The 22412-nt window shown below is 43.3% G+C and overlaps 1 protein-coding gene across 1 annotated transcript in view; it reads right to left on the minus strand.

The window, feature by feature from the left end:
• Window positions 1-768: 768 nt before the first annotated feature.
• The window catches only part of nphp4 (nephronophthisis 4), a 188785-nt gene continuing 167141 nt past the window's right edge, over window positions 769-22412 (minus strand). Inside the window, exons 11-17 of the mRNA XM_072450211.1 lie at window positions 21484-21628; window positions 19071-19147; window positions 18858-18943; window positions 12497-12668; window positions 6060-6239; window positions 5274-5417; window positions 769-1094 (exon numbers count right to left, since the gene is read on the minus strand). Of these exons, the coding sequence (XP_072306312.1) occupies window positions 954-1094; window positions 5274-5417; window positions 6060-6239; window positions 12497-12668; window positions 18858-18943; window positions 19071-19147; window positions 21484-21628 (945 nt within the window). The 3' untranslated portion in view covers window positions 769-953. The remainder of the gene's footprint in view (window positions 1095-5273; window positions 5418-6059; window positions 6240-12496; window positions 12669-18857; window positions 18944-19070; window positions 19148-21483; window positions 21629-22412) is intronic.

Consider the following 22412-nt stretch of genomic DNA (forward strand, 5'->3'; position numbering starts at 1 on the left):
GTTTTTCTCTGTCGTCATTTTGTACACTACACTGAAGGAACTTGCTAAACACACACCGGCATATCAACAACGCATGTGCAGCCAGGGAAACGTGCTGCTATCCTGGGAACGGCTGTCCATGCCACGAGGAAATGAGACTCAGATTGTTCGCCAAACATCCTCTATTATTCCATTATTATAATTCTTCTCCTGTGTCTGTTCATTGCTGTTCACATGTTGTCACTTTCTCACACTTTCCTTTGTGGAGAGTTACTTTTTCAGTTTCTGCTAATCCAGTGACAACTGAACCTTAAATTAAACATAGTTACATATGTAAGTACGCTTCTATGAATCCTAGATGACTGCCAGAGAATGGTGCTGAAAGCACTTAAAACGCTCAAAGACAACAATGGATGAAAGTATTAATTTGACCACATGAGAATTTGTTTTCTTCTTTTTTCACATCTTCAAGTTACATGCATTATTCTTCTGTTTGGCATGTGAATCAACATTGTCTACTAGCGATGGGAGACTTTCCGACTTTGAGCCGCTACTTTTTCCCACGCTTTGAACCCTGCGGTCATTATAACAGTGCTTCTAATTTATAGATTTTATTGGCTAATGGCCACCGGGGGCACTCTAGCAGGAAGCGCAAGTGTTTTACATGCTGTAGAAGAAGACGACAGTGGAAGCACTGTCCAGGGGACACATCATGTTTTCTATATTTCAAGCTTCAAAATGCTGTCTGTTTTACTACAGTCAACCGATGCGCCACGAGGCCCCACGGTTAAAACAATGTATCACTATATGTGTAAATATCTCGTGGGCACCTGCGGAGAAGTATGGTATATCTCCCATCACAAATATCAATATCTGATTTGTATACAAGTATGTCTGTAAAAATGTAATGGCAACTTAAATATTTGAAATGATCTTTATTTCAGCTGGATGAAAATCCCAGTCCCGAGAGCGGTTCAGGAGTAGCTGACTTTGACGCAAAAGGCCTCCTCAGTCTTCTCCTGCAGGTCATTCACATAGACCAGGATCTCCACTGCTCCAGGACGCTGGCTCGGAGCGAAGCGCAGCCCGATGGTGTACGTCTCTCCTCCCCCAATCTGACAACAAATACAGAAACATTTGAAATCAGATTTTTTTTAAAAGGTAAAAAGACACTGAGTGAGCCTCTAAATTAGTCCTCTAAACTAAAATCTCCAAAAACACACAAAAAACCGTTGAACTTTTTATGAATGTGTAAACTAAGTCAAAGATATTCTCAACTTACAGCACGTTTTCTCTTGATTGAATTGTATACCAAGGTGCGATGAATAACTTCCATCCAGTAGTCGGTAGAAAGAAACATTCTCAGAAGCGCCCGGTCCTGAGCCTGGTCCTAGTCCTGAGTCTGGTCCTGAGTCTGGTCCTAATCCTGAGTCTGGTCCTGAGTCTCGTCCTAGTCCTGAGTCCGGTCCCTCCGCAGCTCTTACAACTTTCCTCGCTCATATTTCTCAATTGGCCCTCTTCACTCAAAGCCTGGATTTCTCTTTGTATTTTCCAGTAACAGCTTCCAAAGGAAACGTGGATCAATTTAAAGGACTTATGCGTTAATCTTCACTAAAAGCGAGGCAGTATTGATCGACTGTAGCCTGCTCCTGACAACAAATTGACAAAATTATATAATTTTCGTCTGGGGGTGCAGCAAATAATCAAGAGTTAATAATCAATCAATCAATAATCAAAGAATCAAGAGATTTGGCTCTAGTAACGTGCTACGCACTGACCGGAAGAAGGACCAACACAAACCCGCATGAGATTTCGGCCAATCACAGAAGACGTGAGATTCTCACTGAGATGAAAACACGTGTTCTGCTTGTGTCATTCAGACAGCACGTCTAAGGTCTAAACACAGGCAATTGACAATTACAGGTTTTGACAAGAAACATTAGTTTCTCACTCTCTCATCCACTCATCTCAATGTGGTCATCTCACAGTTTGGGTTGAATGGGATGTGCCGTACCCTGGACCATGTGGATTAAGTAAACAAACATGCGCGACAGGTGACATTATTTGGAGAGTTCATAACTTCTAAATATAAACATACCAAAGGATGTTCAGGGATCTTCGCTAGAGGTGAGCAGGGTCTATCAAGCTACTATCGTTTTATCAACGCGTAAAATTTTATGTGAAGCCAGTCTTAAGTCTTTTTGGGGGGGAAGGGGGTCCAGAGAGAGACTAAAAAAATTAAGTCTTTTCAGCTTCAACCCATTTTGAGATGATCCCTAATTTGACAAAGTCACACAGTTACAGCACCTCATCTTAATCCTTTACAATACAGAAGAAATTATGGCACAAACATTTTTATAAAAAAAAGACAATGTGAATACATTCATTGGGATATATTGATACATCTTTTCCTTGGTTAGTTGGACTTATATATTTATTAACTTTTTTCAATAAACCAAAGCCTAAAATATTTGAGTTATTGATTTAAAAAAACAATATACTATAAAGTATTTGATTTTTTCACTTGCTGTCTTCGTTCCTAAAAAAAAAAAAACATTGAAGAAAAATACAAAATGTGAACTTTTTTGACTCTCTTATCCCCGTTTGGTTCCAGTTTAATCCTGACATTGGCTTTGTTCAGTCCAGGTTCAGTCCAGGTTCAGTCCAGGTTCAGCACAGGCCCAGTCCAGGTTCAGTCCAGGTTCAGTCCAGGTTCAGTCCAGGTTCAGTCCAGGTTCAGTCCAGGTTCAGTTCCAATGTTATGCTGTGAGTGCAATGACAAGGTAACATGACAGCCCCTTCCACTTGAGCAGCCTCCAACTCCTCCGTGACCAATGAAAATCCAAAAAGGATGTTTTTGGCTACCAGTGAAAAAAAACCCGCCTCATTTCTCCTCCCAGCCGACACCACTCTCCTCCCTGATGCAACCTTTGCCTCGTGAATATTGTAGGTGCAGACACAGCCTCATCCATCCTGCCCCAGCGCTGTGCTCATTTAGCAGCCGGTGTTTCCATTAGCTGCGCCTGCTGCTCACTATCACACCCGACGCTGATAGTGTGTCTCAGGGCGGGCTCGGCTGACTGAAGGAGCCATTACAGTAGGAGCGGCGGGGACAGGACAATAAAGCACCAGCGCTAATGGCTCCTGGATGCTCCTCCTGCTGCACAGAGGCCACACCAGCGCAGGGAGAGTAAACTGTTGAACGCGGAGAGGTGATGCGAGATGTGCTCGAAGTGAAGAAGGTCTGACAGGGGCAGCAAAATAGGGAAGAAATTGCTTTGTTTAGAAAATGAAAAAAAAAAATAAAAAGAAGAATGAAGAATGAGCAGAATATGCAGTATGCACTTCTCAATGGAGGCCCACAAAATCACATGTTGGAAAAATATACTGTATATCACAACATTTTTCACAGGAAAAAGCTGGTTGTTGGAGGTCTGGAATATACAGTAGGGCTCCAGTGACGGAGAGGACTGATGGATACCTGTGGAGTGGAGTATTTTTGGGTTTGGCTACAGCAAAAAAGGCAAGGGACAGAGCTGACCACCAAGGACTAGACTAATAACTTTCGGCATGTATAAAATGGATAAAAAATTGACTTGTACATTGAACTTAAATATGGACACATTTCCTGAACAGACACATATTGGGCTACTCTGTTTTCTTTTGTGCTGTAGCTCTCTGCTTCTATTTTGTTTGTTACGTGTGTTTGCATTCGTTCATTCATTTATTTTCTACCGCTTGTTCCCGTTCGGGGTCGCAGGTGACTGGAGCCTATCCCAGTGACTTTGGGTATACCCTGGACAGGAGCCAGCTCGTCGCAGGGTTAATTGCATTTCCAAAAAAAATTAAATTTAAAATGACTGAAGAAGTGAAATTGACAGAAGAGCTCCTCAATTTCCAGATCCTACAATTAAAATCAGTTTGTAATAAGTACCAAAGGGCTCTCCACGACCGACGTGATAATGGTCATATTGCTTTAAACTCAGTAAGAGCAGGTTACAGTTAGTCTCTGAGGTCGCCCCATATTTTTTATGTTATAAAGCAATTGAATAAAAAAAAGTACAGTTTGATTTATATTCAAATGCATAATTTGAAGATTTATAACAATAACATAAGCTTATAATAAGAAATGGCCAAACTCAATAGGGTCTGTGTAAGAACAAATTATGCCACCAGGCCACATCAAATATCATTAAGAACCATTATTAACCGTTATCGTGGAAGGGGACCGACAAGCACAGATTTTTTTCCTCCCAATACAGCCCTGCATTTATCTGAATTGGCCAAACCACTTTGTGTCGTGTTCATGTGCAATCATCGCTTAGAAAGTTGTACCAACATTTTCCAGACAGTCCTGAAAGCGCCATTAGACCTCAACCTCGGAGTGTTCTGTAATGACCCGAAGAACCCTGGTGCACGCTGCATACAGGGGCCGGCAGTAGTGTTCACACCTCTGGAACTTTCCCACATTCATGACTACAAATCTGTTTGTATTGACATTTTTTTGAAAGAGCAACACAAAGTGGCAATTGTGAAGAAAAAGGAAATGTATTTAAAAAAAAAAAACATTTAAAAAAAACATTCAAGTGCAGTGTTCCCAAGTCAATAGTTTGTGGAGCCGCCTTTCTCTGCAGTTACAGCTGAAAGTCTTTTGGGGTTTGTCTCTTCAGCTTTGCTCACTCAGACTGACATGTTGGCCCATTCTTCTGCAAAACAGCTCCAGCTCAGTCAGATTTGATGGAGAGCGTTTTTGAACAGCAGTTTTCAGATCTTGCCACAGATTCTTGATTGGATTTTACAGTAGATTTGGACTTTGACTCCCCATCAGCTCTGAGCAGGTTCATTGTCCATGCTGAAGAAAAGCAGCTCCACAGCCTGATGCTGGACCACCATGTTTGACAGAGGAGATGGTGTGTTCAGAGTCCTGTGACCTTTTACTTCTACACCACACAGCCTTCACAGAACAGCTGCATTTACCCTGAGATTAGATCACACACACAGGAGGACTCTGTTTAATCATTAGATCAACATTCAGTCTTTCAGCAAGCATCAGGAAACTTCTCAAAGGAACTGTCCACTCAGGGAAAAGAGGCATGCTACACATTTCAGTGATTTTTATTTTTTTAAATATGTTAATCATGTAAAATTTTCCTTTCACTTCACAATTGTGTGCCACTTTGTGCTGCTCTTTCACAAAAAATGCCAATACAATTAATTTATGTTTGTGGTCATGAGGTGACAAATATATGAGTAGATGTGAAGTGGTGGGCTCAGCGTTTGGTCGGGGCTCTGACCTGGAAGCGGTCCTCTCTGAACTGCAGCAGGTGTGGCTGGTCCGAGTGCAGCCGCAGGGACTGGGGCCCGCTGTAGGGGTTGGTGTAGCTGATCTTCCTGGAGCTGCCACGCCCTTCTCCCACCGGAACGCTCACCTCGAACGCCTACGTCACAGAATACAGGCATGCAAGTTATTTGTTATTTGCATTATTATTATTTTTATGGCAAATACTAAAAGTCTGTCTAAAATACTAAAAGTCTGTCTAAAATACTAAAAGTCTGTCTTGCTTAGGAAAATAAGAGTGAAAGTTTTTATTTTTTTACAAAAAAGCACTGGGAAAAGTTGTTTTTCTGAGATGAACCTAGTATTAATGTGAATACCAACAATCACCAACTTCTTCTCATTGAAACCTTGAGAGTTGAATGTACCTACAGTGCCTGAGGACTGTACATATTAGGAGCACAGTGCCTGAGGACTGTACAAATTAGGAGCACAGTGCAGTGCCTGAGGACTGTATCAGGAGCACAGTGCCGTGCATGAGGACTGTACATCTCTGGACCACAGTGCAGTGCCTGAGGACTGTACATCTCTGGAGCACAGTGCAGTGCATGAGGACTGTACATCTCTGGAGCACAGTGCAGTGCCTGAGGACTGTCAGTGCCTGAGGATTGTACATCTCTGGAGCACAGTGCAGTGCCTGAGGACTGTACATCTCTAGAGTACAGTGCAGTGCATGAGGACTGTACATATCTAGAGCACAGTGCCTGAGGACTGTACATCTCTGGAGCACACTAGAGTTTCATACCTTGGAGATGACAGGCCGGTGCACAGTGAGGCACAGGAGCCAGCTGCTGACCAGGCGCTGTTGCTCCACATCCACCGCACTCAGGTAGAAGAAGCGCCCACCTGCCCTCCACGGCTGCACCTTCACCTGGACCTCCTGCACCGCGGCAGGGGGCAGCACAAACACGCCGCCCGGTTCAACCTGAAACACAGCAAGACACAAATGTCATCTGAGCCTTTCCTTCGAATTCACTTTTATGCTTTAACTGTGTGGAATCTACAGTATTGGCAATTATAATACCAACTGTATCTTCTTCTTCAAGAAAGATTACTTCAGAATTCTATTCCAAATGATATGGCCAATATTTGGCCTTGAAGAATACATATTATATTGTGTGTGTTTTTTTGGTAATAAACTGCAAAATATGTTGATTATAATTTTCCACATTGATCAGCTTAGTAAAAAAACAGGTCCATGAACTTCCGTGAATAAGGGTTATGCCTTTCTGTGGAATATTACAGCTGAACAACATTTCCATGGAAACAAGCAGGAGGAGGCTCAGGTTTGTGGAGATGCAGGCTGCTCACAGTAAGGACACAGTTTAAAAAAAAAAAAATATTAGTATGATAAAACCATTAAAACAACAACAAGCTATTATTTTTGTCAAACTGTTGGTTAAATTAAATGATAAAGCTGCCTGTGTTCAGATTGATGTGGGGCCCTTTTATCTTAAAAATGAAATATTGTACTTGTATCTGAATCAATGACCCTTCTTGGATCATTGTTTTAGTTATTGTACATTTGAAATTACAATATAGATCCAGGGGCAGCAGCATCTCAGTGATTGGTTTCTGGTGGTCAGAGGGGCTGATGGCGCAGATTGGCAGCCTCACTTCCATCAGGGCAGCTGTATCTACAATAGTAAGCTTACCGCCACTGAGTGTGGAGTGAAAGAATAATGACTACATTGGAGCACTAGGTGTTGATAGGCTTATCAACACTTGTAATGTGCTTATAAAGCACATTACAAGTGTACGGTAATATTGTTAATGTTATTAAAATAACTTAATAAACTAAACAAGTCCGCTGACTTCTGGTTGCTACTTTATGTCACTATAAACGTCATCACAACGAAGTGCCGCTCTTTACTGGACTTAAAAAGTCACATTGACGTTCTACATGGTAATCTTTCTCCAAAGAAGTAACATTTACAGATGAAGATGCCTGTCTAAGTGGCATATGGTTAAAGAAAAAGTGACATAATGCCTTGTGAACTGACACTTTGATTCTGAAGCTGGTCTTTGCAGTTTCCAATTTGTGCTCTGCCAAAACGCGAGACTAAAAGTGAAGTGTGTGGAGAAGGTGTGTGATGGAGTCAGAGCAGCTGAACAGACTAGTGTGAGGTGAGCTTCTGAGCAGTGCTGTCACGTTACGGACATTTCATACTCGACTTTGAAACCAATGAAACAGAAGACAATAGAATAGAGCCAGGTAACAAGAGGATTGCTATATCACTATCTTACATTTTCTCGATTGTTGTTGTGGGCAAAGACATCGGGGGTAAAAGTTTTAACACTCAAATTCACTTCAATGTCAGTGGAATAAGAAAAGCCACACCCTCACATAAGCCTATCTCTATCTGTACAGTCAACACGCTCCTAAAACTGAACTATTAAAACACACTAAGCATTTACAGACATAACAGTGTTGGACAGCGGAAATCAGGTGTAACAAAAGTGATGTGCAACGGGCTATTGAAAACACGGAGACAGATTACACTTAACTGACACCATTTTCGGACAGTTTAAACAACCATTCAACATAATTAAATAATGACTTATTGCCAAATCATAATTTTATAAAATGTACATGGATTTTGGTCTGGTTGCTTTCCTCTACCTATGTCATATTTGCTGCTCATGTCCAACCAGGAAGTACAATTATAAACATTACAAAAATTGTACAACTGGGGACTAATAGATTTTTATTTTTAGTAAAATGTAAATATAATCACGTTCATCACATTTTAGTGAAATGTGTTGTCTAACCCGTCATTTCCACTTTAAACATGCTCTTGTCAGGCGTTCCCTCATACTGAGTTGGTGTTAGCACTCCATCTACTGGCAGCAGGAATAAGAATGGGGAGATAAGCAAAAGCTAGCCTGCTAATGTAGGTCCACAGCTGTAAAGTGGCACGGTGGCTGAACGGCCTTTGAAGCCGTATCCAGGACAGCCACAGTTAAATAAACTGTGGAGCTGCATCAAAGTTCCTCACACTGCAGCCTCAGAAAGGGGCCCCTGCTGGCTCAGCCCTGCCCTCTGTCACGTCACTCACGACTGAGGAGACGAAACGAGAGCAGATCCATTGTTCTCGAGCTCGTCCTCTTGTGATGAAAGAAGACTTTGGAGAAAGGACAGTCTGACATACAACTACACAACTCACAACTGCAAGAACCACTTTTGAAATATAAAAAAAAGACATCATGCTTTTGTCTGTTCTATAGTTAGGATCTATGACACATGTGGATTATAATTTTATATGTTGGACATTTCAAACACAATATTAATCGAAACCAATTTACAGGACACACATTCTGCATTACTTATATTGTTATTGTCCTGTAAACGTAATCTTGTTTCTTTGCTTTGGCATATCATGTTTTATAACTTAAAATCGTGTGACTAAAACCACTAATGATTTCTATCAGTCATGTGTTCTCTCATCAGGATCAGTTAGAGCTCCATCTACTGGCAGCAAAGGGAATTACATGAAAAAGCTAGCTTCCCCCGACATGCTAATGTAAGCACACAGTTGTGATGAAATGTGATTTGAGGCAGAAATGCTTAGAACGAGTCTGGGGATGTTTTACGGACTAAAGACAGCTCAGGAAACCTTCACCTTTGACCATCGGTGGAGCCAGGGCCTGGCTTTGGGGCTTGAGCCCCGGATGTTTTTCCACGAGCCCCGGATCTTTTTGTGTCTTAAAAACGCAATGTAGCAGTGGCTCAGAGGTTTTATTCATCTACTGTAGAGAAACTACAGGACAAACAGCTCATTGAAGCAGGTGTCTGCTGAAGGTAAGACTGACTTTTACTTTCTAATTTTTTTTTACCTAAATCTTATCAGAAGGAGGAGTCCAAAAAGCACAAATAGTCATCGCTATATATCGATCCGGCTAGCATGGTCTGGCAACCCTCTAGACTAGAGGGTTGTGAGTTCAAGCCTCGCTGGGAGAGAGGTTTTTTCATGTTTGTTTTGTCACTGAATATTTTAAATCAGAACACCAAGATGTACAATTTCTTGAAAAAGTAAATGTAACTAAATGCTACCACCTCTGCTGTTCTGTTCAACGTTTATGGAGGGAGGAGCTCTCTCAAAAGGCAAAAAGGGCATGGTCTGTCTTTGCCTTTGGAGGGTTACTGTATGTACAGAAAATACAGTATTGGGGGTACTAAAACCGCATCATATTGGCCCGGATGAACCCCTCCCTTTCTTTTTGGGCTAAGCCCCGGATGTTTAGACTGTCTGGCTCCGCCTCTGCCGTCACAAATCTGAGACATTAGAAATGTGTGACCTCGTGAACAGGATTAAAGTGTGAATGAAGCTCCATGCAATTCCAGGTATGTTTTTGATGATGGAGAAAAAGTAGATTTTGCATCATATGTGACAATTATAACATGTTTAAACATTTGATTTAGTAAAACTTATGCCTCCTTTAAGGGTATTTGTTACCTCATTACTGGTTTGTGCTTTTCTAATAGTAAAACACACTGCGATTATTCTTTCGATTAATCGATAAGTTGTTAAAAATTTACACTACTACACAAGGTAGCGGACAACCTTTATAAATTAGTATATTTCCTAATTTATTTAACTGTCAAACTGTGTAAATATCAAAACTTAAACATAGACTAAATCAGGACTGAAATGAGTAGGGGAAAATGCGTATGGAAGAGAAGACCGAGCATAAGCTGCTCTGAAACTGAATCACTCAATCTACATTTTCAACATGAATTCAACCAGAGGAGAAAACCAAACTCACCCGCTGTGACGGGACTCATTTGCATAATATTATTTTGGGATTGCAGTTTGAAAAGTGTTAACGGAGGATGTCAGGAAATCACTGTTTTCCCGACAATCTCCACGCCTCAGCTTCCACTTAGCTCATGCTCTGGAACCATGACATTAAGTCTTATGTAGTGGTTCAAAATATTCTAGTCAATTTGATATCCTATCTCAGAAGAAGGGCAGGGTGTTATGGTTTGATTTTGTGCGTTCCCTCTCCCCCCTCCTCTTACAGCAGGGCAGGGGGCATGGCAAGGTGTGTGGCAAGGGGCGTGGCCGGCTTCTCATTGGGCTGCAGATGAGACATTCCTCTAGATCATCAATTCATCCAGCTGCAGTAAATCAGGTCTTCTCACCATCACCATAGGGCGGCAGTAGCTCAGTGGTAGAGTGCTCGTCTTCTGATCCAAAGGTCGGCGGTTTGACTCCCCGCTCGGTCAGAGCGGTCAGATCCACTGGCCCGATCGCAGCTGCCTCATGTGAATACTGCCGTTGACTGGTTCCTTGATGTAAAGCGCTTTGAGTACCTTGACGGTAGAAATGTGACCATTTATCACCTCTGCCACCTCATGTCGTCCAGCTTCTCAAGTAGTCCAGCTTCTTGTGTCGTCCAGCTTCCAGTGTCGTCCAGCTTCCCCAGCTAAGTCGTCCTGCTCCCCGTGTCCTCCAGCTTCTCGAGTGGTCCAGCTTCTTGAGTCGTCCAGCTCCCTGTGTCGTCCTGCTCCTGCTCTGTGCTCAAGCTAAGTCGTCCTGCTCCCCGCCTAGTCCAGCTCCCAGTGTCGTCCTGCTTCCGCTGTAGTCCTGCTCCTGCTTTGTGCTCCAGCTAAGTTGGCCTGCTCCCCCTGTAGTCCAGCTCCCAGTGTCGTCCTGCTCCTGCTTTGTGCTCCAGCTAAGTCGGCCTGCTCCTTGCCTATACTGTCTACAGCATTAACTTTTGTAAAATAAACAGTTTGTAAGAGAGTCACTGTTTTTGAAATAAATAATCAAACAAAAGATCCATAAATCTTGAATGCTATCACACTTCTCACACAGAAGAATCAGTCAGAGGCAGACCTACATTATTGTTAATATGACATCAAAGCCCAAATGCGTAACATTCTGGTGGTGGGCACTTTCCTCCAGAGATAAATGAAATTTTCATCATTATTATGTTTCAGTGGAATTAGCAATGTAATCTGCCAGAAGCATTTAAGATAAGATAGCCTTTATTTGTCCACACAATGGGGAAATTTTGATGTTGCAACGCAAGTAGATACAGAAGCAGGAGAACAGATGACTTATAGAAAGCTCTAAAAAAAACAAAAACACTCTTAATAGAAAAACTCTTATAAACAAAACTCCTATAAACAGAACCTCTTGTATTCTTAATAAGGAATGGAGAGAAAAGAAAAAACATACTTGGAACATTTCAGGCTGGATATGATGAACCTCCATGTAGAGAAGCAGACTAATTTACGAGTCAGGTCTGCATTGAGGCAAGCTTGTTTACAAGGATACTGGTACACGTTAAGTTGTAGAATGTATATTAGCTTATTGTTTGCCTCTAAATAAATGTCTGTGTCATCTCTTCCTTGTCCAGGTAAGTTCCATTGAAAAAGAATTGGGGAAATTTGACAAAACTCTTCACTTTCGCTAGCAAATCAAATAAACAAGTATAAAGGTGTATATATAGTGTATATGAAAATGATGTCATTTCAATATTGACTGTCGTGTTCATGTGTCCTCGGATGTTTCCAAGATGAGAAGTCGGACTTCAAACTGGTTTGCGTTCGTGTCCTTTTTATCTTGATTTCACCAACAATAAAATCTCTTTAACAGCATTTATTAGAGCTAAGTAAGATTTGTTTTGGAAGAATGTTACGTATATATAACAAGAGTATTGAGTCTTTCTTGCACACCTGACAATAAACCTCTAAATGTGATCACATTTAGTCAAAGAGCCCATATGTTCAAAATAACGGAAAAATCAGCTGACTTATGCAAGCGTTAATTTGCATTTTTCAACTCAGAATTCAAACAGATTACTTCTGTTCTAATTTTGATTTTGTTTATGTTTACTACATAAAAAGACCCAACAATCTTGGCACATTTAAACTAAAATAAAAGTCCCATTTAGTCCAAAATCTGTCAAAGTTTGAATGTCAGTTTTTCCATTTGTTTGATTTCTGTTATTATGTCAGTCCAGTCCTTTATCATTGGTGAGGTTTGTGTTGTCAAAAGTAAGCTCCAAAGATTTGTCTGTTTGTGGCCCAATTAAATGCATTTTAATAAAAACACACACGCATGATACTTGCCATGGCGTTACCTGGTACCGGATCGAAACAAATATCACTTATTGCTGCTTTTTTAATGTTGGACCTTCTCTGTGAGTGTACATGTGCTGTGTGGGCACCTGCAGGTCCTGGGGGTGGGAGCAGTAGCAGCGCAGTTTCTTCACGCTCCGTTTGCCTCGGAGCACCAGTGATTGACAGCTCTTCTGACCACTCACGACGCTCATGTCCGCACACTCCAGGAAGTGCACGTACACATGCCACACCTGAGAGGGCGCCGCCATCCACTTATCCCTGTGTCACGGACAAACAAACAACAGAAGAAAGAGATGTGTATTTTAAGATAACATTCAAATAGTGCTCTGGGATACATAAGTACAAAAATAGTACATATTTATTTGGTCTGTATAAAATCTCACATAGGACATTTTCACAAAAAGAGTCATATAATGGTTTTATTTATGTGTGTAGAATGTATAATTTTATTCAGATTTGACCTTGTTTTGACAAAAAAATTAGGGAGTGTCTGCAGAGCCGCGGCGCGCGGCCGAAAAAGCCATGTTATTTTTATGCCGGCCGCGCGCCGCGGCTCCGGAAACTGCCGCGTTTTAGCGCCGTTTTAGACCGCGCCGGGTTAAGGTTAGGGTTAAGGTTAAGGTTAGGGTTAGGGTTAAGGTAAGGGTTAAGGTTAGGGTTAAGGTTAAGGTTAGGGTTAAGGTTAAGGTTAGGGTTAGGGTTAGCCATGAGGCTCTAACGGGCTATAAGGGAAATGCCGCGGTCCCTGAAACTGCGCGGCCATTTGACCGCGCTGCGGCTCTCCAGCCACGGCCAAAAAATTAAGCCAATGCAAAAACCACTCACCCCAGTCCCCCTACATTAAGCTTTAATAAACTACTTCAGTTATTTATGATTGTGTATACAGAAAAGCAGCAAATGAAAACAATTTTCTTCATAACTCTGAAGTTCAATATATTACATTTGTATAAGTTTCAAATAAAGTAAATGAGGTGTACAAGAGTAAAAAAATGCAAATGGTAATTAGATTTGAAGTGCACTCAAGCAAAGTTTTTGTTGCAGTATTTGAACACAGGAGGTGTAAAATGAGAACTTTTGTGGATTAAGTTACATATTAAATAAACACAAGCTATATGTATTTGCAAGTTTTGTAACAATCGAGGAACCTGTTGTATTAATTTACATTGTTTTGAAAAAAACTTTCCTCTAAAATATCCGCGTGGGATTACACCATATTGAGCTCAGCATCCAAGCTGATTACAGCAAATGGTGATGTCATGTCTCACGCTTGGATATTATTAGCAAGGAAATTATGATGACAGAAAATTATTTTACATCCAAATAAGAACTGTTTCAACACAGAACTTGACACAGAGAGAGGAAGAAAGCATAAAGGGAAAAACTAAAAGACATCCAATCTATGGCACATGCTGGTCACCGAAGTTGATCACGTTTGTCCAGGGCATGTTCAGATTAAGTCAGAATGTCTAATGTCCATTTGTCTATTGTCTGTTATTATGGCAGTCCAGCCTTTGATCCTTGGTGAGGTTTATGTCATCCATTTCCTTGTGATGGCTACTTTTCCTGCGGCTAAAAGTACGTTCCAAATGTATCCATCTATTGTGTCCATGGCAGGAGTTTCACCATAGTGATTTTCCTCCAGATAAGTCTTAATGTCCTGAAACAAAGAGTCATCAAGCAGGCTGGCAGTGAAGGATGCTACTCGTAATAATGCCTTTGGGTTGATTGTATCGATTTTACTCTCATCAATTTATATTATATGTAAATATATATATATATATATATATATATAATATAGTATAATATTATTTGTCGAGTTGTAAGCGGAAAACATTGAATTGTTTGCTACCTGCTGGTTTGCATACTTCTGCTTCAAAGTTTTTTGTTAGTCTGTAGTGGCGTCCTCGTTCCCGAACAACTTGTTGCGTTTTTGTACAGCTAACACACAGTTTCGGCTCGACCTGGTTCGGCTAGGCTCAGCCTCCATTGACCCTGTTCATTTTTGTATAAAAAAAAAATAAGGGGTTCACTGCCTGACCTGATTTTGTAATGCGCCCGGTGCTACAGTGGGCATTCGTGTTCGAAATGCTCGAGACATTGGTCTGCAGATGTATGGCGCCGATGCAGGAGGACGGTGGGCATGATTTATGTTCCTCATGCTTGGGCGTGGAGCAAGGCCTCACTAGGGATGCTTGCCCCAATTGTATCGTGACGCCTCATTTGGCCCGGATATCGCGCCTTGCAGCGTTTGAGCCCGTTGACTGGGATACTGAGTCGAGGTCAGATCGGTTACCCACCGCTCAAAACTCTGGTTTTAAGCGCCCTGCCTCCTCTATTCCGCCATCCCCAGAGTGGAAGAAGCGGAACAACAGGAAGCTGTCTGCCCGTATGGACCACCTCACGTCTGAGTTGGCCCAGATGAAGGCGCTCCTGCAACAGGCTCGCCCGTTTCTGGGCGAGCGTTGCGGTGATCTTGGTTTACCTGCATGGGAAGTGGGGCCATGCATAAGGAGGATGCCATATCGGTGGCTGCATCCGATATGCATTTTCAGTATGAAGCCCTCAATTTGGAGTCCCGGGCCTCGGACAAAGACTCCCCTGCATCCATGTGCTGTCTGGACAGGGATGACGATGTGCCCCGCTCTTTCGTTCGTTCCGCACTTAGCCACTAAGACGTGCCGCAGAAGACGGAGGCTACTACTAGTGCCTTTTTCAAGCTCCAACGGACTGTCGCCTCCGTCGTTGTACCGCCCTCACAGGAGTATGTCAGGGAGCGGCACGCTGATACAAAGGCGTTATTGCGCTTGACCTCAGATGGGGGGGCCCCAGTTTGGCTTTGGCCATATGCCGTCTGTCGAGCCGGCTATTGCCTCGCTGATTGTATCTCCGGAGAAGCGCCTTAGGGCTAACCCGAGGTGCCCGAATCCGCAATGTCGTATCACTGATTAATTCTTGTGCCGGGCATACGATCTGGGGGCGCGGATTGGTAGGATGGGGAACTCCCTTTCCCACCTGCTGCTCAGTCTTTCCACTGCACTGGGGAAGTCGAATGTGGATGTACCGACGCAGGGAAGGCTTGATGCGTCTCTGCACATGTTTGCTCTTTTGTCCAGGGAGCTTGGTCGCGCGTTGTCCACTTTGACGCAGGCTCACCAACAGGTGTGGTTGGTCCAGTCTCCCCTCATGTAAGGAACCATGTAAGAGGACGTTAAGGAGCGTTCCATTTGTTCCAGAAGTGCTCTTTGGTGTGGCTGCGCTTGAGGCGTTAGAACGCACTGCACAGGCTAGCCGGACTAGGAGCCAGTTGCTCGTTCTCCGCAGACGGAACCCTCAGCGTGGTGGCCTGCCTGCGTTTGGCACTCAGTCTGTTGCCCCTGGGGGGCGGCGCTGAAGCGAGGCCGCCGACGGTCGGACACTTTACCCCGGGGCAGTTGGAATACTGGGCTGCGCACACCACAGATGTTTGGGTGTTGTGCGCTCTCTCCCGGGGTTACCACCTTCAGTTCCGTCGTCAGCCTCCTGTACCAGGAATGGTCAAGTGGACCGTAATCCACGATCCGGCCATGGCCCTGGCACTTACTCAGGAGATATCTATTTGGCTGGACAAGGGGGCAATAGCGCCTGTGGACCCACTGCAAGATCCAGGGAGCTATTACTCCCAATATTTCCTAATGCCAAAGAAGACTGGCGATCTACACCCAGTTCTGGACCTTCGAGGTCTCAATGTGTTTTTAAAAACCCTGTCTTGAGAAACTTCTGGAATACAAGTTGAAAACCACGGAGATGTTGCAGGCAATATCTCCGAACGAGTGGTTCACTTCCATAGACCTCAAGGATGCCTACTTTCATGTTCCAGTTGCATCGTGCCACCAGCAGTTTCTGCGCTTTGCATTTCGAGGTCAACACTACCAATTCAGAGTCCTTCCGTCTCTTTCGCTGAGGGTTTTTTCACCAGATGCGTTGCTGCAGCTCTGGCTCCCCTCCAGGCATGCAGTTTAAGAATACAACCTTACCTGGACGACGCTGGTCTATGCTCCCACTTATAGCCAGGCTGTTCAAGACACCAAAACTGTCCTCGATCACATCGGGTAGTTGGGTATGCGGGTCAATCTGGCAAAGAGCAACTTGGTCAATGCCCAGGAGACTGTTTTTTTATGGATAACCTGAATTCCATTCTCATGACCGCCCGTCCTTCAACTCTGTGAGTCGACAGCATTGTGGACATGATTCCCAGTTTTCGGGTTCCATTCTCATGACCGCCCGTCCTTCAACTCTGTGAGTCGACAGCATTGTGGACATGATTCCCAGTTTTCGGGAAGGCCAGGTGTTGCCTTTTGTTCTCTACCTCCGTCTCTTTGCCCCATGCAAATCTGGGTCAACAGCCTGCACTTAAATCCCGCACAGGCCGTTCACAGGGGCCGGCGAGTGTATGTGTCACCCAAGTGTCTCGAGTCTCAGTGGCGAGACAGGTCCTGGATAGAGCAGGGTGTTCCTTTAGGCTCCTTTCCGTTTCTGAGGGAGATGGTGCACACTGATGCGTCTCTCTCAGGATGGGGTGCGACATGGCAAAGGCACATGGTGCAAGGAAGGTGGTCTCCACCAGTCAGAGCACATAAATGTGCTAGAGCTGATGGCAGTGCATCTAGCGTTGGACAACTTCCTTCCAGTTCTGCGTGGCAGACATGTCATGGTTCGCGCCGACAACACCACGGTGGTTCATCACATCAACCACTTGGGGGGCACCAGGTCAATGAGACTGATGGACTTGACTCGACAGCTCCTTGTGTGGGCTGATCCCCACTTTCTCAGTTTGAGGGCGTCCTACATTCATGGTCCGCGGAGTGTTGTGGCGGATTTTCTATTTCGTCACTCCCCGGGCAGTGGAGACTTCACCCAGAAGTGGTAGACAACATTTGGGGAATGTTTGGCAAGGCAGAGGACTACCTCTTTGCGTCCAGGGAGGCAACTCACTGTCCCCTATGGTTTTTCCTGACGGACGATGCCTGACTTCTGGAACAGGATGCGCTGCTGCAAAGGCTCTGCTGCTGCTCCCCGAGACCCCTTCCCCACAGGAGGGATCTCCTCTCCCAGCTGGGAGGGAGGTTTCTGCACCCCAAACCAGGGCGTCTTCAGCTCTGGGTGTGGCCGCTGCACAGGCTCCATCTACACTCCGGTAGTACGTGAATAGATTGAAGCTTTTAGATTGTTGGTGCCGGAGGTGGGGTCTGGACGCAGTACACTACCAGGTTTCCACCATTCTGGAGTTCTTGCAGGAACTCTTGAAACTGGGACCGTCTCCATCGGCCCTCAAGGTATATGTGGCTGCAATATCTTGCTGGCATGACCGTGTTGATGGTGCCTCAGTGGGAAGTGACAGGAACTACCCACTACAAACCCCTCCGTTTGAACTGTTGAATCCTGTAGATCTTAAATGGATTTTGCCTTTGTGGGTCAGTGAACTACAGGGCTTGTCTGTTGGTGAGTCCTGCTGCAGGTGGGATGCTGAGGGCTCAGGGGTCACTCTTTGGTTAGATGCCTCTTTCCTTCCTAAGGTGTTTTTCACAACACCTGTTTCGGAAGTCAGATTGCCTCTCTGTGTGCTATGATGACCCTAAAAAAGGTCTAAGCGCTTTCTTTTCCAAGCACCTTGCTCGATGGGTGGTCGAGGCCATTGAGCAGTCTCATGTTTCTCAGAAGCGCCAGCCACCAGATGGAGTGAAATGCCACTCGACCACAAGCCTGTCCACCTCCTGAGTGCCCCTGGATGCAATTTGCCTCTTGGACTTCACCATCTACATTTGCCGATTCTATAGAATCAATGTGGCAGTCCCCAATCCGCTGGAGGGGATTCTGAGACTCCACCCTTCCTCGTCGTAAGATAGGCGTGTTTTAAAGATTTTGGATTGTCCTATGGGATCCCTCGGGACGTTGTTGATATGTGTCATCCAGTGCTTAAGGCACTGCCTCTGGCGGTCAGAAGGGATGAAATAGAACGAAAGTTACGGATGTAACTACAGTTCTATGAATCCTGGATGACCGCCAGCGCGATCAGTCCCTCGGAATCCGCGTTGCTTGCGAGAAGAAAAGGGACCGGGCTTTCGGTATCACAAGACTATATAGCCTCACGTGGGTCACAGAGGGGTCACAGGTGACTTTGTTGTCATTAGATTCTCGACCTGCACATGCGCAAAAGATGATCATTCAGTGCTTAAGGCACCGCCTCTGGCGGTCATCCAGGATTCATTGAACCCTAGTTACATTCGTAACTTTCGTTATTCTGCTTCATTATTGACCAAAGTTTCATTGTTGATTTTCTAACCTTCTGTAAAAACCTTCATCTTCTGGTAAAATCAAAACGTCCTGACTTTTGTGATTTCAGGCTGTAAAAAATACTTTGAAACTTGAAACTGATTGATAATAGCGTAGAAGAGCCAGTTCAGTACATACGTGTAAACCATGATGAAGAACATGCGCACGTGTGGGCTGGAGCTGCCAGGGACTTTGAGGTACACGTCCTGAGGCTCTCCCAGTACCTGCACACAACAAACAACAACACATGATGCACAAATGCACATGTACACGATGTGTCCAGCAATCACACTCGGACTGAGTTTACTATGTATGAAGATAAACGAGACAGAGTGATGAAGCTTCTCTCACCGTCTTCCTGGTCTGACAGACGACATCAGGGTCACTGCAGCGGACAGTCACCTGAGTCCCATCACAGAGATCTCCACCTGGGAAAAAAAAGCTGGATTTATTATTCTGCTATGATTTAGTTTGATCCTGAATCATGTTGTCCTTGGGCAAAACATTTCACTGTGGAACATCGTGCTCGAGCTAGAATGTCACAAGAAAGTAAATAGAGCACAATGAAGCAATCATTTTAAGGTTAATATTGCTACACATAATTTTTTTTATGTGTTGACTCAAAAGTGCTCTTTGGTGAGTAGCTTTCACTTCCCTACAGTCATCAATATGAAAAGGCACTGAAAAACCAATGCATTGGTTTTCCTAGACTAATTGTAGTATTAGTATCAGAGGTTTGAACCTGTGACCTATTGATTCAGGGGCCAGCACTCTACGCCCACACAGGTCTGACTTCCTCTGGACTTGCTCTGATGTCACAAGTACTGTCCCGAGTAAGCTTGTAAGATCCACCAACATATTCAAAGCAATGATCAAAATGTACTCATAATCATTACTACTTTCGGCTACATGTTGCCTTAAAGTTGAATCTTTACAGGAACTACAAGAGAGAAGAGCCGTCTGTTTCATGGCCAACAAGTTATAGTATGTGTTGTGAGAAGGAAATGGGGAGGTGATAAATTATAGACAGTTTTTCTTTGCTCTCTGTCGTCAACTCTCACCAATCATCCAGGTGAGGAGGCACATTTAATCTCAAACAAACCTAATACATGACTGAGGTGGCGTGACTTCAGAAGGGCCACATGTGGTGGGTGGGGACCTCATTATAGTACATGGGAGACCTAGACACACCTTTCAAAGTGCACACAAACATATCATCTGATGTTCAAAAGTATAGTAGTCGTTACGGACCCACAAATGTCACAAAAGCCTTTTCCGCCGTAATTATCTCTTCATGGGGTGTTCACGGAGCCACATCAATATAATGAACATTTAAAGATCATGCAGCGGACACCGAGTCTTGGGTGGCTAATCACAAAGTGTTCTGGCTTTCTGTGTTTATTCCACTGACCCATGGGTTAGGGTTAGGGGTTAAAAATGTTTAAAAATCTACAAACAAACCATGGGTAACAAAAGTGCTAAATAAAAAGAAAGTGATCTACTGCACTGGTGACCAATTAGAGAAGAGGGAAGTCTCCAGGGAGGTGAAAACGGAGAAAGGCCAGACTGTCGAAGCTCAGGATATTAGTGGAGACCTCAGTGAAGCTTGGAGGGGCATTAAGAACATGGCCTCTGGTAGCCTCCAACAAGAGGACAAAAAACCAATCACTGTGAATGTGGGGCCTGACTTTGGGCTGCCAAACCCGTTTATATCCTTTTTCTCTCGTTTTGAGAGGGCTGATGCTTTGAAAATGTGTGAGACTGTAGGAATTCACTTCAGCCTCTTCATTAGATTGTGATTTCTTTATTCATGAAGACAAAGGTCCCTGATGCCTTCTGTGGGTGCACCTTGAGCCACTGTGCCAAACGGCTCAGTGTTGTTTTTTGCAGATTGATGCAAAAATGCGTTGACCTTGATCAAATTCCTACTTTATGGAAGACCTCGACAGTGATACCTATTTTGAAGACTCACATTTTAATTCAACTGAAGGGAAACTTGATCCACTGCAATCAGCCTAATTAAGGAGTGGAGAATGGGGCGCAGCTCAAAATCTGATCAAAAGATTTGCTGCAGATTTTAATCTACCAAACCAGCATCTTATTTTAATTTTAAATGTTCTCACTGACCACGTCCTGACACAATTTGTTGAGTGGTGTGAGGACAATTATCTTGACTTAAAGATTAAACATTGATTGATTTTGAAGTGTCATTCCACATTGTGTTAGTCATACATGGTGAGGATGTTGAATTTGCGGAATATTGGAAATATCTTAGCACCTTAATTGACAATTTGAAGTTTGACTGGAACACAGAGAATATTGTCAAATGAGGACAGCAGAGAATCCACTTGTTGAGAAAATTTGACTCTTTTAAAGGTTTGATGTTTATGATGTTTATGGTGTACTGTGGTGTACTGTGGTGTACAGTTGTGTACTGTTGTGTATGTTGTGTACTGCTGTATTCAACTGTTGGAGTTCCACCGTATGTTTATGTATGTGTGTGAACTTTGTTGACAACAAAGTTTTCTGGGGAAAAAAAAGCTTTTTTCCCCCCCATTATTTTATTTCCTATTTTGCATTAGCATTGATACAAAGTGCAAAGAGACTATTATTTTGTTATTTTATTTCACATATTTAGATCTTTAAAATGTGCCATTGTATTATAGCCATTTCTTCTCCTGGTGTGCAGCCTTAATCTGTCTTTATTATCTTTAAATCACCTGACCTAAACAGGGACGCACATGGGGCCTGTGTGTGCTGTTACCTGAGGGCGGTAGGCGGATGGCCTTCTTCAGGAAGCTCTGCTCAGGGTGGTACAGTCTGAAGGTCTGGTCCACTATGTGAGGAGTGGGCTGCACGTTCACCTGGAGGATGGACAGGGGCTTTCCATCTTCTGTGCTGAAGGACACCTGGAGACAGCACGAAGGAACTGTCACGACAATGACTCATGCAGATATCTTGTAATACCCGAGGATCTGTGAACATTTATCAGGGGAAACTTGGAATGATTTCAGATTTAAAAAGGGGAAGGAAGACAAAGCTTAGAGGGTAAGATTGGAAACCACATGAATCCGTTTCTATTATTAAGCCATTTTAGATCAATATGTCGCTTACAGTGGAAAATATAATATGATCTACGTATGATCATAGGTGTGTTTTTTTAAATACATTTATTTAATGAAATAAGCCATATATATATAAAGGCTTTTAACTACAGCCCATCGGAGTGCCATGTTTTTTTTCGTTTTTTACATCCTTGGCAGATTATAATATTTATTTTGTAACAAAGGAATTCCCCTGCCATCTCCAAAGAGACACCTTCACATCCATGAGAAGCTCCCCAACTTTATTTTAATTAAATGATATACGTATGTTGCAGTTTAATACTAAATACCTGAAAAATAGCATAATGTCTGCATTGTTTACCCCTAAATATTTATACTATTGTATCCTTTTGGTAGTATAGTACAGTATATACCAGGGGTGGGCAATTATTTTCCTCCGAGGGCCATATTTGAATCCAGGCAAGTAGTGGAGGGCCGGCCCGCGATCATTGGTGTGAAAAAAAAAAATCCTAAAAATTAAATATTAATATAATATCAATATAACTTTTCTGTCAAATATAGGCCATTGAATCTTTTTCATAGTCATATTTATTAAGGATACAAGTGCAGACAGATGCCTGAGGGCAAA

This window comes from Eucyclogobius newberryi, unplaced genomic scaffold, assembly GCF_026437365.1.
Source record: "Eucyclogobius newberryi isolate DKJ021-1_F unplaced genomic scaffold, fEucNew1.0.hap1 SCAF_17, whole genome shotgun sequence".
NCBI classification, from domain to species: domain Eukaryota; kingdom Metazoa; phylum Chordata; class Actinopteri; order Gobiiformes; family Gobiidae; genus Eucyclogobius; species Eucyclogobius newberryi.